The following is an 18,884-nucleotide window of genomic DNA, read 5'->3' as shown; positions in this document are numbered from 1 at the left end:
GAAATTAATTGTATATGGATGAAAAAAATTAAATGAATATGGATGTGGATGTGACATCATTCGATTCATATACGATCCATTGACATCCCTAGTTGTAATCATTGCGCATACTTGCAACATTTGATATCATGATTCATGACTAGTTTTGTGCCGGCGATAGTTGTTCGGCTATACTTGTGAGATGCACACAAGAGCGGGACATTGTACATTATTCATCACTTTCAGGTATTTTGAACATGTCACACCTTGATTTGTATATCATTTTCAGATCAATACATGATTAAATAAATACATAATCAAATGATTCATGATTTCATATTGTTACATTCGTGTCGTTCATATACAGAACCATATATACACGTACATTACACACACACAAACATCCAATCTTATCATGTTTGAATTATAAAAGAAATAAAAATAAACAAACGTAAAAATAATCTTGAAAGCGTTGTTGAGTGTTTAATTTTGGATTGTAAAACAAAACAATAAAAAAATAGAAGTAATTAAGAACTAGACAAAAGGAAAGTCCACAGACAATGACAAGGCTTTGTAAGCTTGCGCATAAGCAGACATGTCAATGGATTATAAAAGTCTGCAAATGAGAGGTGTCTTAAAAATAATCGGTTAAGGAAATGCAAAATAATTCCACATCGAAAACTGATAGAAAAAATGTATGCATATTAGCTTAGGGAAACCCCCTCTATCATCAATTAGTTTTGGAGTATTGTGGAACTCATAAGCTTGAGCAAGTAAATTGGATGCAAGATGATGATATTCGGTGATCGACAGTCTTGTATGACTTTTTGTTGATTAATATATAGTAATATGAATTGTCTAATTTGTCTTTCCTTTAATGTAGTTGTAAAGACTAACTAATAAATTAATTAAAAGGGACATAATTCGAACTTTAATGACTATTTAGAGAAAGAGACAATAGTTTTGGGACAAAAGGTGGACAATTTTTTGAGACGGATGGATTAGCCAGTCGTAAGAGTAAGGATGATTACCGATACTCGTCAAGTTGCATTGATTAACTAATTAAGAGGGTGCTTGTTGAAAATAATCTGTTAAGGGATTTCAAAATAGTCCCACATGAGAAATAGATAGAAAAAAATGTATGCATATAATTGTATAAGCTTAGGGGAACTTCCCTCTATCACCAATTGATTTTAAAAATTATAATTGTTTCGAACATTGTTCAATACCATGTCTAGTAATTTCAACATGTTGTTCGATTACATGCACAAAAAAACTCACAAGTTATCTATAGTGGAATGTATGATATTAACCTCAAAACTTGATATCAGAACCTCTTTCCATCCACTTAAATTTTACTAAGTGCGGGGATCCCAGGTCCGAATCCCACCGGGGTTTTTCACCTATTATGGTTACTTATGAGGACAGATGGATTTCCTCCGGGTCGTGTGTGTGGTCAAATGATTGCGAAGGTAGTTAAGTCTCCTCTAGATAATATAAAAAACAGCCGGTACCTCACTACGGAAATGTTATATCTATATCCTTTAACTAAGGCTAATGATATATACATCATCAAATTTGTATAATTCATCAAAATGGTATATTGATTGGTTTTATTATACAACTTATCAATATCATCTTTTCGAAACACCCTTTTAACTAACCCCATTATAGAAATGTTAATATTGTCTTTTAAGCAATCCCGTTGAGTTGAATAATTTAATTGACATGTAAAACCACTCATATTTCTAAACTTCTCTTAGAACTGAATGTCTTCGCCTCGTCGTCATGTCAGTACTTTCTCAATTTTTCTCTCGGGATTAAATAAGAAACTGAATCATTGTAAATAAGAACTGAATCATTGTAATTCATATTCATAAAAGAGTGATGAAAAGTGATGTGCATGAATTACTTATACAAGCTATGTGCCAATTAACGTGCTAAAATATTATAATTAATACTTTAAAGCATATTAATTATGTAGATATAAATCTTACTGTAGAGATGTTTTAATCGCGGTTGCAAGTCGAAATTCATTTAAGTTGGTAGTTTCAAAATTATGCTATGTGGCGTCAGTGTACTATATTTGACAGGAGAGGAACTCGCAGATTTTTAATGGCTCGTGCAAAAATATGGATCAACTATTTGAGATTATCATATCAAATGTTCGATTAAAGTTGATGTCTATTCAGTTCTAGCTGTATGCTCATGTTAATCAGATAGATGAAGGCCGATTGGTACTTATAATTGGTGTCTTTAGTTTTGTTATAATTGGTGTCTTTAATTTTGTTTTTCTAACTTTGCTTTGTATTTAGTTTAGCTAGTTGATCATTTGCTGAGCTACTAGATTTGTTAGTACCAGCTGTTCTTCTTTGTATCATTTTTTTTTTTTTAAACTATTTGTCAGGATAATATTTACCAAAATAAAAAAAATAGATTACTCTAGTACATGAATTGGAGTACCCCGTATAGAATTATGGAGTTTAGATATACGACTATGTTTTATTTAATTTTTTTTTTTTTTTTGAAAAGTATATGTTTTAATTGTTAAATGCAAAGTTTGAAACAGATAATTACATACTTCAATACTAAATAAAGAAACGTTTACGATTCTATATCAATCAATCAATAGAAAATATCATATACGAGTAATAAATTTACATGAGTGCTCACTTTATTAAAATATACAATAAACAATGTTATCTAAATTTAAATAAATCATTAAGTAATTACGTATATGTTTAAGAAATTACAAAAAGATTGGCGAAATGTAAACAGCTAATAGAAAATGTAATGAAAAAGTTCAATTTGAGTTTCTCAATCAAAAGATGTAACAAATTATCAATTAAATATTAAATAAATAAATGAATTGATGAAAGAAATTCATCTTAAATTTAGTAAGGCCTATAGTAATTATCCACCGTACTACCACCACCACTACTACTTTTCCTTGATATTTTTAAACCATAACTTTCTTGAGATGAAGATGACGGCGGCGAACCACCACCATCCATCACCGTCTTCCGCCGGGGAGTCACCCTCACCGGCTCAGCCATATTCGTTCCAATCAAATGAGGAAAATTCAACAAAGCGCGGGACCCACGAATCTTATAAGCGGCTTGATCATAAGCAACTGCAGCATCTTCTGGTGTTTCATAAGTTCCAAGCCAAACCCTAGCTCCACGTTTCGCCGGATCTCTTATTTCCGCAGCGTACTTCCCCCATGGCCGCCGTCTAACGCCGCGAAACTTCCTGAACTCTTGTGGCGCGTGTGACTCACTTTCTACAACCTCTTCTTGTTTTTTCACTTCTTCTGATGCTTCTTGTTTTACAACCGGATAATTCTTGAACTCTCCGGAGGAACCACTGCTCGTTGCCGGAAAAAGATCGGTGATTTGGGAATCGTAGAGAAGATGGTGTTGGATTGAATCAAGAAAAGTTAGATCAGATTCTGACATGAATGATTGATCATTAAACATTCTTTTTTTAGTAGGTTTATATGGTTTTGAAATGAGTTTGTGATTTTGATGTTTGGAAAAATTGGTTGATGTGTGTACATATATGTGGAAAAAATTATAAGGTAAAGTATATTATGGTGTTTTATTATTGTGAAAAATAAAAATAAAATAATAATTTAAGTGAACTGCTATGAAATTTCGTTATCCATGCAACTATGCTAGCTAGTGCAAATTGCATGTATTTGACACGTGATAGTTTTGAAGAAAAAAGTTGTTGTATAGGCAGTTGGGTTGGTTCTTTACTAGTTTTCGTACCTTAGCTTCGCTTCGAAGTTCAGTTTTCAATGTATTTTATTGCATTTAGTTTGTAAAATTATTTTGTGGCTAACGATGATGTCGTTGAAGTGCAACTCGAGTTGAACTAAAATGTATAACCCACGAAAGATTTCAATGTTATTTTAAATTAACAATATATGTGCATCTCCGCGTTTCACTATGGAATTTTCGACTTTTAAAAATTTAACGCAAAATCAACATGTATGAAAAGTACCTCAAATATTTATCGTTTTTTAAAAAGCGTCCGTTTTGCGTATAGTTAGTGACATTGTGTTCCTAAAATTATTTCGAGTTTAACGATGGTGTCAGAAAAATTTAACTCGTTGCGAGCGAGAAGATATGACCCGTTGAATATTTGGGTGGAGTTTATTTAAGATTTTTTTATAAAAATGGTTATTTGACAGTTTACTCCCCCATTTGGGGGGTCGTTTTGAATTTATGAAAAAAGTGTAGGGGGCTTTATTGGTGTAATGAAAGTTAGTTAAAATTAAAAAAAAAAGTGAAATGACAAAAATACCCCTGGAATAACCCACGAAAGATTTCAATGTTATTTTAAATTAACAATATATGTGCATCTCCGTGTTTCGCTATAGAATTTTCGACTTTTAAAAATTTAACGCAAAATCAACATGTATGAAAAGTACCTCAAATATTTAGTGTTTTTTTAAAAAACGTCCGTTTTGCGTATAGTTAGTGACATTGTGTTCCTAAAATTATTACGAGTTTAACGATGGTGTCAGAAAAATTTAACTCGTTGCGAGCGAGAAGATATGACCCGTTGAATATTTGTGTAGAGTTTATTTAAGATTTTTTTTATGAAAATGGTTATTTAACAGTTTACCCCCTTATTTGGGGGTCATTTTGAATTTATGAAAAAAGTGTAGGGACTTTATCAGTGTAATGAAAGTTAATTAAAATTTAATAAAAAAAAGGTGAAATAATAAAAATATCCCTGATTATTAGTCACCATTTTTATCTATTAGATAATATAATAATAGTAAAGTAATTATATGTACTACTCCTAAAACTGATAACGTTGATTATTTAATTTGCACCTTTAACCTTTCAATTTAATAAGATACTCTAGAGCATTTTTTTCATATTATTTTGCATAAACAGAGTGGTCAAGTGAATCGGTTATTTTAATATAACTATTTCTATTCTATAGATGAAGATTCTTTCATTTTAATAGTAATTATTAGTTTAGTAGAAAACTGAATCAGCGGTGGCTGAATGGTTATGACCCTGACCTTCTGTGATGATCCGGAAATTTCTGACCAAATTTAAACTTAATCTTTGTATGATTAACATTTCCGACACGATAAGCAAAGTCTGTAAAACTGAATCTCAAAATTTTTGAACTACTTTTATATATTTAAATACCCTTCGGTTGTTTTCGACGATTCGCGAACAGTTATATGTAAGTAGATACATATATACTATAACTTGAAAAGGTAACAATGTATTAATTATTTGATACCGTACATTAAACTTATTGGTTTAAATATCTATTTAAATATATATGATAAGTTGAAATATTTATTATTAAAATTTATTTATAAATAACTTCCAATGTGTATTTAAAAATTGATTTATGTATATTAAAAAGATATATACATATATATAATTTCAAGTTATTTAGTAAACGATAGTAACATTCGTTTATTGATTCGATTGATATTTAGATAAGTTAACTAAAGCGTTTAAGATGAACCAGTAAAACACTAATTTACTACAGTATTTTCAAATTGCTACAGTACCCAAAATGCTACAGTGTTTTCGAAAATCACTATTTGCTACAATGAAATTGCTACAGTAAAAATTGACTTTGCTACAGTGAATTGCTACAGTAAAAATTGACTTTGCTACATTAACTTTGCTACATTGGTATAGTTCTTTGCTACAGTAACTTTGCTACAGTGGTATAGTTTAAGGATGTTTTAAGACTATATTTTGACAAAGGTAAGAGTCACGAAACGAAAAGAACTAGTTTTCTCAGCGTACGAAAGGGCGTTCGAAAAACCGGAACCGGGACATAAGTCGAGTGACGACGTACGACTTTTCGGGATAAAAATTACAAATCAACTATGCACATGAATTTAATATAATATATAATTAATTATATAAATTATATATATTATATTAATATTAAAATATGTCGACAAGCAAGAAAACAAAAGGATTGTGTGCTGGACAGCCGGCCCATGCGATCGCATGGGATATAGCCTTCCCAGCCATGCGATCGCATGGACACCAAGGACAGGCCACAACTATAAATACCCGATCATTTCTGTTTCTGATCTTATTTTAATTACTCCGTAGATATTTACTTATTTTATTTAATATTATTATTATTATTATTATTATTATTATTATTATTATTATTATTATTAAGATTAATCTAATTATTATTAGTAATATTATTAGTATTATACATAAAATACTACCACGAGGTTATGAGCGTGTCACTTTTAAAATAAATTTACAAGAAAGCTAGAGCTAAGGAAATTATGGGTTATTGCCAAGGAGGTTATGGGTAATGTTCGGGGGGTATATTTATGAATCAAACCTAGTGTTTATCATCTCCGTTACGTCTACGTACTTTTCTACAATAATTGAATCTCAATACTGATACGTTGAGATCTACGGTTATTTGGTAATCCGAGTTTCGATCACATTTTGGTGAACGACTTTATATGCTGCTAAGGTGAGTTTCATAAGATCCCTTTTACTCTCTACATTTTTGGGCTGAGAATACATGCAAATGCTTTGTTAACCGATATACAATATTTATATGCGTGAGTTTCATTTGCTCCCTTTTTAATTGCTTTTGCAATATACATTTTTGGGCTGAGAATACATGCAATTTATTTTAAACGCAATGGATACAAGTACATACTTAATTCTACACTGAGTTTAAACCGAAAATCCCTTAGCTTTGGTAACTAGTAACTGCCAGTACATAGGATGTGGACTGGTGGGCGCGAATAATAGTATATGGATCCATAGGGCTTGACATCCCCGTCCGAGCTAGAGCGCTAGCCTTTTAACGGACGTGTGTTATTTGAGTTTAGGACACGTTGGTTTGCGTGTATTAAAACGAATGGGGTATTTATCATTATAACGTTAAAGTTTAGTTACCAGGGTGCTCTGTTATGTAGAATCTATTGATAAACGTTTCTGGATGAAACAACTGAAATCTTGTGATCCATTTTTATAAAATCTATTGATAAACGTTTCTGGATGAAACAACTGAAATCTTGTGATCCATTTTTATAAAATCTATTGATAAACGTTTCTGGATGAAACAACTAAAATCTTGTGATTCACCTTTACATACAGATTATACGAAACAATAAAACTATGAACTCACCAACCTTTGTGTTGACACTTGTTAGCATGTTTATTCTCAGGTTTACTAGAAGTCTTCCGCTGTTGCTTATATGTTAGACAAGCTATGTGCATGGAGTCTTACATGACATACTTTTCAAGGAAACGTTGCATTCACCAAATCATCACCATGTATCTTATTTTGACTGCATTGTCAACGGAAGTACTATTGTAAACTATTATTTACGGTGATTGTCTATATGTAGAAATTATCAGATGTCGAAAACCTTTGATTTAAATATTCAACTATGGTGTGCCTTTTCAAAAGAATGCAATGTTTATAAAACGTATCATATAGAGGTCAAATACCTCGCAATGAAATCAATGAATGACGTATTGTCCATATGGATTTGGAGCGATCGTCACACCTTCCATAGTAGAGGTCATGAGTTCAATTACAGGCACTCACAGTTATCCACTCATGGCCATGGAGGTTCGCCTGCAATGACCCCGGGCTGCTCGCGTAGCGAGTAGTCGCCTTGGGATTAGTCAAGTTGACCGTCTGGATACCTAGGTTAAAAAAAAAGAAGAAGTTAGAAATAGTTATTAAACTACTTTTAACTTGATCATTTTTGTTTCTTGTTGTTTATGTTGAATGACTTCCGCTAGTCTTCTTATCATAATAAACTTTTATCATAATAAAATTGTCGTTCTAAAAACAGAACTTGATCATTCTTGTATTCGTAATTACCCTGATTGTAAAACTCGGTCTAGGCATATGACTAATTGCAAGAAAATCATTGATCGGCCTTAGATCAAGATGCTTAGAGACATGAATCGAACTAAATCACAAATTATTTTTTATAGGCCACATACTCAAACTCAAGCTTTTTTTTTTTTTTACAAATTTATACGTATTATCCACTCATAAACTTGAAGCTATACATAACCTCATGATTATATAAACAAGCTTGTATCTTTAAATCGATAGTCCTTTTGTAAATACTAACATTTCTATGTAATATATTACATTCATTACAATTGTCTATTTACTTTTTACACACATTTTTAGAATTTCAGTAATTTCATTCTCCACTCATTATAAATCTTGTCTCTATAGAATAAACTCTTGTAATTAGCTGAATACCAAATAAACATTTGAAATGAAATATCAAAAATATTGGTGTGAACACTTGATATAAAGGATGAAGTATCATTTTCTCTTTGATAAGTGTATACTCTTGAACTAACTCGAACAACTAAGAATTTTAAACAATCTATCTATAAATTACCTATACATATGACGATTTTTAGACCAGTTGTAACGGGGTGGCTACAACCCCGTTGTAGCCGGGCTGGCATACCAAAAACGCCGAACACATCAAGTATCGCAGCGTTGAATCGAAGCGTTTAGACGGCGGCGGTGGTAATCCAACGGAAGAGAAAACGTACGTTGTTATGTTTTTATTAATTTTTTATTATTTTAAAAATATTATTTTTACCCCTTTTTAATATTTACCCAATTATATTTTAACACATCATTACAATACTCCTAACCAACACCAAAATTCAACACCACCACTACTCCACTCACTACCACAACATGTCCTAGTCAGCGAAAAAGTGCAAAAAGTGCACAACACGAACTCACAACACGGACAACCGCTACAAATGGTCTTAAATGACGATAAATGTTGCCTCTATAGATCTATTGTGACGACACTAGTATTATTCCAAACGGTCGGATCACGTTTATAGGTTTTGCTAAAAAGGAACTAAACACTAGTATTATTCCAAAAGATGATTTTAATCCTGTTCCTAAGGTTGTCTGGCAGTCAATAGATTTGAAATCTCCAAACCCAACGAAACCGGTGATTAATTTGTCTGTCAATCAAGAAGTCACTAATAGGCTTCACTTGACTGCACTAATCGTTGATAAGGTCCCAATTAAAGCTTTGAAATTGTTCGAATGGCTGAAAAGCAGATCCATCGCCATCGTTTCAGTCTCGACATGGGGCTCTTATAGCTACATTGTTTGCTGTGAGGACATGGACAGCTACAAGAGAATGACGAGGGGGCCATCTTCAAACGACTTGGAATTCATTGAGGTGATTCCAATGAGCAATTATCAAAATAAATTTGCCAGAATTGTAAAACTTGCCATAAGAGGGATCCCATTCAATTGTTGTTCCTCCAACTGTGCCATCGAGGCTGCAAGTATGTTTGGAAGGATTATACACATCGATTCCATGTCACATAACCTTCAACGAGCTGATACTCTACATGCTATTATAGAATCTGATGACCCGGAACCTATTAATCAGAGTGTTCAAGCCAAAATAAATAACCTTCATCTTGGTAAAGTATGGGTTGAAGAGGTTTTTGAGGACGTGTTAATGGAAACGGTTAGTGAGGTCATTATTATCGAGTACAATCTGTTGCTTTTGGAAGAAATTAAGGCTTCTAAGGAACAAAAATCTGGCAGTCCTGTTGTTATTCCGGTACCTGACAGTCTTGTGGTTATTCAGGTACCTGATTTACAGCCGTTAGTGGCTGATGTACTGTTGGAAGATGGTGAGATAGACGTTACCAGCTTTAATTTGAATTTCCATACTCCTCAAAAGTCAAGTGTTTCTAATTTGGAGACCAAGGCAAAAGTTATCCACAATTCCATGGAAAAGGTGACTAAAGCAGTCAAAGTACATATAGAAAAGTCGGATCAACTCAGAAGGGCAGAAGAAGATATCAAATTGTCCCTTTTCAAGACAAAGGGTATGGACCTACATGATGACAAGGTGGATAAAGAAATGTCCTTTTCGGTTCCCACCACTCCTTTGCAGCGTGACACTTTTAATCTAAACTTAAATGACTACCCTACTTTGTCTTCCAATTCTCCTAATAATTCCCTCAAACAATTTTCCTCTGATAATGAACTTTCTTTTGCTTCTAAAGTAAAAGCTTCTAGTTCTAGTAAAAGTGATCAGTGTTTGAACCTTGGGTGCAAAGAATCTTGTGAAAAGATTAAAGCTAGGTGTATCGATCCTAATCTTTCCAAGACTGATAATGAGGTTAAGGTAATTACTTCTAACTGTAAAGATAAACAGGCTGCAAACCAAGGGGTTGATTTAATTTCTAATTTATCTAATGCGTTTGATATCGAAAACAAAATAAATTATGTGGTTGGGGATGGGGCTGATTTAAAAAAAAAAAAAAAACAAGCATAACCGAAACCCATTTGGAGGGAAAAAAAACTTTCCATTAAAGAGGAAATAGCCAATTTTGGGATTTTTATGCAAAAGATGACCGATGAAGAAATTCCACCCACAAAATCTAAACCATGAGGATAGCGTCGTGGTATACGGTATACCAACGGTTACACAATTTAGTCCATTTCGATTTCAATATCAGTACGCACAAACATGGGATCTTCTTTTAATTCGTCCACTGTCCCTGTTCAATTCTGTGTAAATTGCTGAGATGACGTCATTTTGGCTGCTGTTTCTGTTGATGATGTCAGCGAAGATCAACTGGTTTGGTCAGTTTATAATGATGGAAAGTTCTCAGTCTCGGATTCGGTTCGTTTTCTTGTTCAATCTAATGTTGTTTCCTCTCCAACGTGGCCAAAGTTGTTTGGAGTAATAATGTCTCGTCTAAGGTTATGTTGTTTCATTAGCTTGCAATTAACAATAGTATCCCCGTTAAAGTAATTCTTTTAAATTGGAATATCTTGCCTTCGTCACTCTCGAATATGTGTATTTGGTGATCGGAGGAAATCGATACGGTCAATCACCTTTTAAGGCATTGTAAGTGGTCGTTTAAATTTCGGTCGGTCTTGTGTAGATGGTGGAACATTTATTGGGTGATCCCGAGTTCAATCGAGGCTTTTTCATTTGTTTGGTTCTATGGTATGGGTTTTAAAGCTTCAAAGTTTTGGAAGTTAATCGGCCCCGTGATGATTTTGGCAATTTGGTTAGCTCGCAATGACTTTGTCTTCAACGGGAATTTCATATGTCGCTCGGTCTTGATTCGAATCATAAAGCTCAAGATCTTCCTTTGGGCTTCTAAGCTCAAGCTTTGCAACGGGTTACATTCTTATGTTTGGATGCATAACCCGTCTTTATTATGCTTTCTGTTTTTTTTCATGTTGTTTCTTTCAATTTGGTCGATTCCAATCCGCCTTTGTATTGTTCTTATCTTCATCGTTTTGATAAAGTTCTTTCAATTTATAATATGAATATTTTCGCCTTAAAAAAAAAAAAAATCTATTGTGACGACAAAATTGCCGTTAACATGTCGTGCTATCTGATCAATACATTCAAAACACGATAAATTTAAACAAGAAAAATGATTTTTTATCTTACCAAATCTCTTTACTAGTCCTACTAACATCATGAATGATTCATGTGTCATATTCTAATTCTCCACCGCTCATGATTGATTGGTTAGTCATTACCATGTGCCATTACTGTATTTGATAGCTCGGATCATAATTAGGTTAAAAAATTAAAAGGATATATCGTTACTCTTTAAACAAACAACAAAACATTTCTCAAATATTTGGAAAATGAATTTAGTATATATGTCTACTTAAGTATTAACGCATAACTTATTTACTTCATCCGTCTGTCTCAAAAACATTAGTATTTATCACCAATTTTTTATTATATTTTATATATTTGTAAATGTTTATGCTTATTTTGCACTCAGATTCAAGATAAATTTACTAAAAGTAATAAATAAAATTAAATGGGGAAATTTAATAATATTTAATATTTATATTTAATAAGTACACAATTTTTAAAGTTATCTATATGCATAGTAAAATGAATTCTTTCATTGGTACGAAAAAATAGTCTCAGGCCCCGTTTGGCTCGTGAAATTCCAAAGGAATTTGATGGAATTGAAATTGAATTCCTTAAACCGCCTGGTTTGTCTCACATATTTTGGAAGGAATTAAATTCCTTGGAATCTTTTGATTCCTTCATCTATGGAATGTTCATTCATTCAAGATGTTGATGCAATTGAATTCCTTCCAACATTTAATCTATGAAAAAATCAAAAATCCTCGAATATTTACGTTTAAATTTTAAGTACATTTCAACTCGTGTTTTGTAACATCCCGCCTTTTTCCGTCAACTTTTCCGTTTAACTATTTTAAACTCCGTTATATGTTTATAACATCTCCCGTTAATACGCGTTTCAATTATCTTGTTTTAGGTAATTTAACGCACCCGATTGCAACTTGAGGGACTAGTTTCGCCAAGACACCAAAGTGGTGACTAGCCACTTGACTAGTCAACCTCCTCCACCTCATTTCCCCATTTAATTTTCCTTTTCATCTAATACTTCCACCATTTCTTTAATTCCATCAAAAAGCAATTCATCATCCATATTCAATCGATCAAGCTTCGGGCCAAACAAATTACATATTTGAACTCCTCGTGATCTCCTCTTCGATTCCATACCGATTTCATCAAATTTGGGTAACTTTCTAAAATCACTAATTTTATGTGTTCTTGAGTTTTTGAGTTAAAAGGTTGTTAATTAGTGTCTATGGCTCAAGTCTAGTATGATTATGTGTTTTGTATGCTTGTTCTTGCTATTTTGGTGTAACTAGCTCATATTGAAAGAATGCTTGTTTAATCTTGAGTTTTAGGTGTACATATGTTATTTGATGATGAAAATTCATGTTTTAATTGTGTTCCTAACATCACTAGCTTCAAATTGGTATGTAGTTTGACATTGATTAGTTTCATAAGCAAGATTGTTGATTTTATGATTTTGGGTTAGGGTTTGATAAAAGTAAATTGAATATTTGATGCATTAAATGCTTAGCAATGTTAATTGTAAGTGTCTAGTTGTGTTGTATGCTTGATTATCTTCAAAACGGCGTATTACACATGTGCATTAATTTACCGAATCATAATATGGCATTTATGAACTTGGAGTAATAAATGATGAGCATTAATGGTGATTTTGATATAAGTTGTTTGGTTTTGATTGAGTAAATGCGTTTAGTTATTCTCCTTGTCAAATTACCTTTCTCATGTTATATGATATGCGTTTTAAGTGTTTTCGGTGCATGAAATATGTTAAAATGAGTTTTGGTTCGTTACTTAAGTTATTTTTTTTCTGCAATCAGCACTTCCCCAGGTTATGCGCGCCGCGCGTGCACCTGCGCACCGCGCAAATCAGAAAAACCAAATAAATGGTTCCCTTGGTCGAGTTCTGACCTGGTATTGCACATGGGTGCGCGCCGCGCAACCCATTGCGCACCGCGCAAATGGCCCAGGCCAACTTCCTTGTCTTTAAACGCTCCCAAAATGTTTCCCGCTTAACCGTAACTCCGATTAACATGAAACTTGACTATTATGCTCGTATATGACTTCTCATCATGAGAAAATTGTCGGACACCCGACCCGACCTCGTTGACTTTGACTTTGACCAAGTTTGACTTTTAGTCAACCTTAACCAAACGATTATACAATCGTTCTAACATGCTCAACTACTTGTATCTTGCATGAAACTTGACAATTTGATTCACATGCTTTATTAATCGAGTCGTATTGAGCCATAGGACTAACTGAACATCTTTGACCCTTCGTGACTATCGTTATTGATACAACCTATTTGTTTAGGTCAAGACTAGCATTGTTCTTTGCACACGTAACTTGTCGAAGTACTTTTTGTTCGTGCATACAAGGTGAGATCATAGTCCCACTTTTACTCTTTTAAACTTACTTTTGGGATGAGAAAACATAAACGATTCTTTTGAACTAAGTGAACACAAGAACGGGAAAACAAACATTCTACATACGAGTTTAGAACGAAAATCCTCAATCCGATTATCATTAGTTACATCAGATGGTGTAAGCGAGAACTTATGTTATATGGCCATATGGGTTGACAACCCTCATCTTTGACGGTTCGCTACCGTCTACGGATGAAATATATTTTCGGGAAACAGTGTTGTTCTAGCACTAATTTATGGGGTATTCAACGGACGGAATGTTAAGCTTTGATAATTGGGTGCTCGTGAATATTAACTTTTAGAATGTACTATGACTTTATCAATATTGCAACTCTTGTGGTTCAGCTTGCTTTTACTCATTTACTTATTTAAACCTATGATTTCACCAACGTTTTCGTTGACAGATTCTCTATGTTTTTCTCAGGTCCTTGAACTTAGGTGATACATGCTTCCGCACATACTTTTTGATACTTGCATTGGATGTCGAGTATACTTGCATACGTGGAGCGTCTTTTTGGCTATTTTAAACTATGTCGCACGTGTTTCATATGAACAATAACTTTTGTTATGTACTTGTCTTGGGAATTACTTTTGTAAACATTGAAACATCCTTTATGAAATGTATGCGACATATTTTCGGTCAAACTTTGTTATAAATACTTATAACCATGTAATGGGACCATACGTAGACGACGCCGTCACTTGAAGATTTGTCGGGGTCGCTACAAGTGGTATCAGAGCCTTGGTTGTAGGGATTTAGAGTTCATTAGTGTCAACCCCGAGTCATAGGGTACATTGGTGAGTCTAGACTACAACCGGCATATAGACTTGACATAGGAATTACCTGACTACTTGTGCATTTATACTCGAACTCTCTTACTCATATCTACTCTTATTCTATCTTACTCTTGCGTTGTATGATTTAATTGACACGCCACCTTGACTATATGTAGTAATGTCGAATGCACATATGAATTAGGGTAATATAATTTCCGGGATTATATTACGGTGACTCATATGAACATTCCGACATTATGACATAAAGAATTTAAGGCGAGTCAAGGATAATTTTTCTCTCTATCTTTATTTCATATCACGGTTAGTATTATTTAGAATACTAACCAACGGTATTCTTGTGTTTTGAAGGAACAATGGCTCGTCGACGCGCCCCTCCCGAAACTCCCGAACAAGCTTTGCAACGCATGATAGCCACCGCCGTGGATGCGGCCATGGCCGGTCACTCGTCCAACAACAACAATAATAACAACAACAACAACCAAGGAGCCGGTAACTCTAGCGAAGGGTGCTCCTACAAAGCTTTCATGGGGTGCAAACCTCACTCTTATGATGGGACCGGTGGACCGGTTGTGCTTACTCGTTGGTTTGAACAAACCGAGGCCGTCTTTAGCATAAGCGGTTGTCGGGATCAAGACAAGGTCAAATACTCCACCCACACTTTCTCCGGGATTGCTCTAACATGGTGGAACACCTATGTTCAATCGGTGGGTACAGATGAAGCTCATGCCCTCTCTTGGGCCGATCTAAGGGAAAAGATGATTGTTGAATATTTTCCGCGTGAAGAAACCCGCAAGCTTGAAGAAGAACTAAGAGCTTTGAAAGCGGTCGGAAACGATCTTAAAGCTTATAATCAACGCTTCGCCGAACTATCCTTGATGTGTCCTAATCTTGTTAACCCCGAATCTCAAAGGATTGAGCTCTACATGCTCGGTCTTCCAAAAAGCATCAAACAAGGGGTGATGTCATCCAAACCCACTACTCATCAAGCCGCTATGAACATGGCTCGCCAATTAATTGAAACGGTTGACGAAATCGTAGTACCGGCTCCTAAGGCCGAGGACAAGTCGGGTGGCAACAAAAGGAAATGGGAAGCCACTCCATCAACTAACTACAACAACAACACCTTCACCAAAAAGCCCTTCAACAACGACGGCAAGAAGGGTTATGTCGGAAACTTACCTTTGTGCAACAAGTGCCACAAACATTATTACGGCGAATGTAACAAGCTAATTTGTCACCGTTGCCAAGGAGTTGGTCATAGGGCCAACAATTGCACAAGCACCGCCCCCGTCGCTCGAAAGGGGCCCAATCCTCCAAGGACGGTCACTTGTTATGAATGTGGCCAAACGGGCCATTATAAGAACGAATGCCCGAAGAAGAAAGCCAACCCCAACAACCGAGGCCGAGCCTTTAACATCAACACCGAGGAAGCCCGAGATGACAACGAACTAGTCACGGGTACGTTTCTTCTCAACAACACTTATGTTACTTGCTTATTCGATTCGGGTGCCGATAAATGTTTTGTGTCTAAGACTTTGACTCCTACTCTTTGCACTCCAATACACCCTTTAGATACTACTTATTCCATCGAAGTGGCCGATGGAAAACTCTTAAGTGCCGACACATATTACCGGGGGTGTACTTTAAACATTTTGGGTAATGAATTTGAAATTGACTTGATACCCATGGAACTAGGAAGTTTTGATGTAATAATCGGTATGAATTGGATGGTCAAAAATAAATCTCACATTCTTTGCGACCTTCACGCAATCCGAATTCCTATCGAGAACGGTGAACCATTGATTGTCTATGGCGACAAAAATTTCACCGGACTCAATCTCGTTTCATGCCTTAAAGTTCGAAAGCTACTTCGCAAGGGTTGTTTCGCAATTCTTGCTCACATTAAGAAAGTCGAGGCCGATGAGAAGCGCATCGATGATGTGCCAATTGTTAGTGACTATTCCGATGTATTTCCCGACGAATTACCGGGTCTTCCACCTCATCGACCGGTTGAATTTCAAATCGATCTTATTCCAGGAGCCGCACCCGTAGCGCGTGCACCGTATAGACTCGCCCCATCCGAATTGCAAGAATTGCAAAGTCAAATCCAAGAGTTACTTGACCGTGGTTTCATTCAACCTAGCCATTCACCATGGGGCGCTCCGATTTTGTTCGTTAAGAAGAAAGACGGATCCCTACGAATGTGCATTGATTATCGTGAACTAAACAAATTGACGGTTAAAAACCGATATCCTCTTCCTCGCATCGATGACCTCTTTGATCAACTACAAGGGTCTTGTGTATATTCAAAAATCGATCTCCGTTCGGGTTATCATCAACTAAGGGTTAAGGGGGAAGATGTCTCCAAAACCGCTTTCCGGACTCGTTACGGTAGTTACGAATTCCTTGTCATACCTTTTGGTCTCACTAACGCACCGGCGGTGTTCATGGATCTCATGAACCGCGTGTGCAAACCTTACCTCGACAAATTCGTTATCGTGTTCATTGACGATATTTTGGTCTATTCTAAAAGCGAAGAGGAACACAAAGAACATCTCCGACTCGTGCTTGAACTCTTGAGAAAAGAACAACTCTATGCCAAGTTCTCCAAGTGTGAATTTTGGTTGAAGGAAGTGCAATTCCTCGGTCACGTTGTAAGTGATCAAGGCATTAAAGTCGATCCCGCAAAAATCGAAGCCATTAGTAAATGGGAGACTCCTACTACTCCTACTCAAATTCGTCAATTCTTAGGTCTCGCCGGATACTATCGTAAATTCATCAAGGATTTCTCCTTAATCGCTCGCCCTCTAACCGCGTTAACTCACAAGGAACGAAAATTCGTTTGGACATCCGAACAAGAAACCGCTTTCCAAATCTTGAAAACTAAGCTAACCACCGCTCCTATCTTGTCACTTCCCGAAGGCAATGATTATTTTGTTGTATATTGTGATGCCTCGAAAAACGGTTATGGGTGTGTACTAATGCAACGAAAGAAAGTCATTGCTTATGCCTCTCGACAACTCAAAGTCCACGAACGAAACTACACGACACATGATCTTGAACTCGGTGCCGTCATCTTTGCACTTAAGTTATGGAGACATCATCTTCTTGGTACCAAAAGTACTATCTTTACCGATCACAAAAGTCTCCAACACATCTTCGATCAAAAGCAACTAAACATGAGACAACGAAGGTGGATTGAAACCTTGAACGATTATAATTGCAAGCTTCGTTACCACCCCGGGAAGGCAAATGTAGTGGCCGATGCCTTAAGTCGAAAAGAAAGAGCGGTGCCTCTTCGTGTCCGAGCTTTAAACATCACCATTCACTCCAACCTTAATAGCCAAATTCGTGTAGCCCAAGAGGAGGCTCTTAAAGACAACCACATCGGACGTGAACTTTTAAACATCCTCGTCTCTCGATTCGAAGTTAAGGAGAACGGACTTCGATATTACGCCGGAAGAATTTGGGTGCCTAGATATGGCGACTTACGAAACCTCATCCTAGACGAAGCCCACAAATCGCGATACTCGATTCATCCCGGCGCCAATAAGATGTACCATGACCTTAAAGAACAATATTGGTGGCCGAATATCAAAAAGGAAGTTGCTAGATACGTTGCCAAATGTTTGACTTGCGCTAAAGTCAAAGCCGAACACCAAAGACCGTCCGGGTTACTTCAACAACCCGAGATCCCACAATGGAAGTGGGAAAGGATCACGATGGATTTTATCACCAAACTACCGAAAACGTCGGGCGGTTATGATACAATTTGGGTCATTGTTGACCGTCTCACCAAATCCGCGCACTTTCTCGCCATGAAAGAAACCGACAAAATGGAGAAACTTGCACGACTTTACATTAAAGAGATTGTAGCCCGACACGGAGTACCGTTATCGATTATCTCCGACCGAGATGGTCGTTTCGTTTCTAGATTTTGGCGTACGTTACAAGAAGCGTTGGGAACGCGTTTGGACATGAGCACCGCATATCATCCCCAAACCGATGGGCAAAGTGAACGTATGATGTTAAGCGAGGTGTATATAAAATAGTTATTAATTTTAGCAGGAAAAACTATTAAATACGATACAATTTTACACAAGATATTTATTTATTTATAGAATGGATATACTTAAACCTTGCTACAACACTTATAGGCAGTGTACCTAATCGTACAGTAGTGTAGTTTTTAGTAAGTCCGGTTCGTTCCACAGGGAAATCTTTAAACAAAG

General features: G+C 35.6%; 1 protein-coding gene across 1 annotated transcript; it reads right to left on the bottom strand.

Annotated features, from left to right (window-relative positions):
• Nucleotides 1–2,808: 2,808 nt before the first annotated feature.
• LOC139864867 (ethylene-responsive transcription factor 1A-like) lies at nucleotides 2,809–3,520 on the bottom strand. The gene has a single exon (XM_071853429.1). The coding sequence runs from the start codon at nucleotides 3,456–3,458 to the stop codon at nucleotides 2,874–2,876; it is 585 nt and encodes a 194-aa protein (XP_071709530.1). The 5' UTR covers nucleotides 3,459–3,520; the 3' UTR covers nucleotides 2,809–2,873.
• Between the last annotated feature and the right edge of the window lie 15,364 nt (nucleotides 3,521–18,884).

The sequence above is a fragment of the Rutidosis leptorrhynchoides genome, chromosome 8, assembly GCF_046630445.1.
Source record: "Rutidosis leptorrhynchoides isolate AG116_Rl617_1_P2 chromosome 8, CSIRO_AGI_Rlap_v1, whole genome shotgun sequence".
Lineage (NCBI taxonomy): Eukaryota > Viridiplantae > Streptophyta > Magnoliopsida > Asterales > Asteraceae > Rutidosis > Rutidosis leptorrhynchoides.
This window is presented reverse-complemented; position numbering and strand designations above follow the sequence as displayed.

Coding starts and splice junctions, on each gene's coding strand:
- LOC139864867 (XM_071853429.1), bottom strand. CDS start 3,458: ATGTTTAATGATCAATCATTCATGTCAGAATCTGATCTAACTTTTCTT.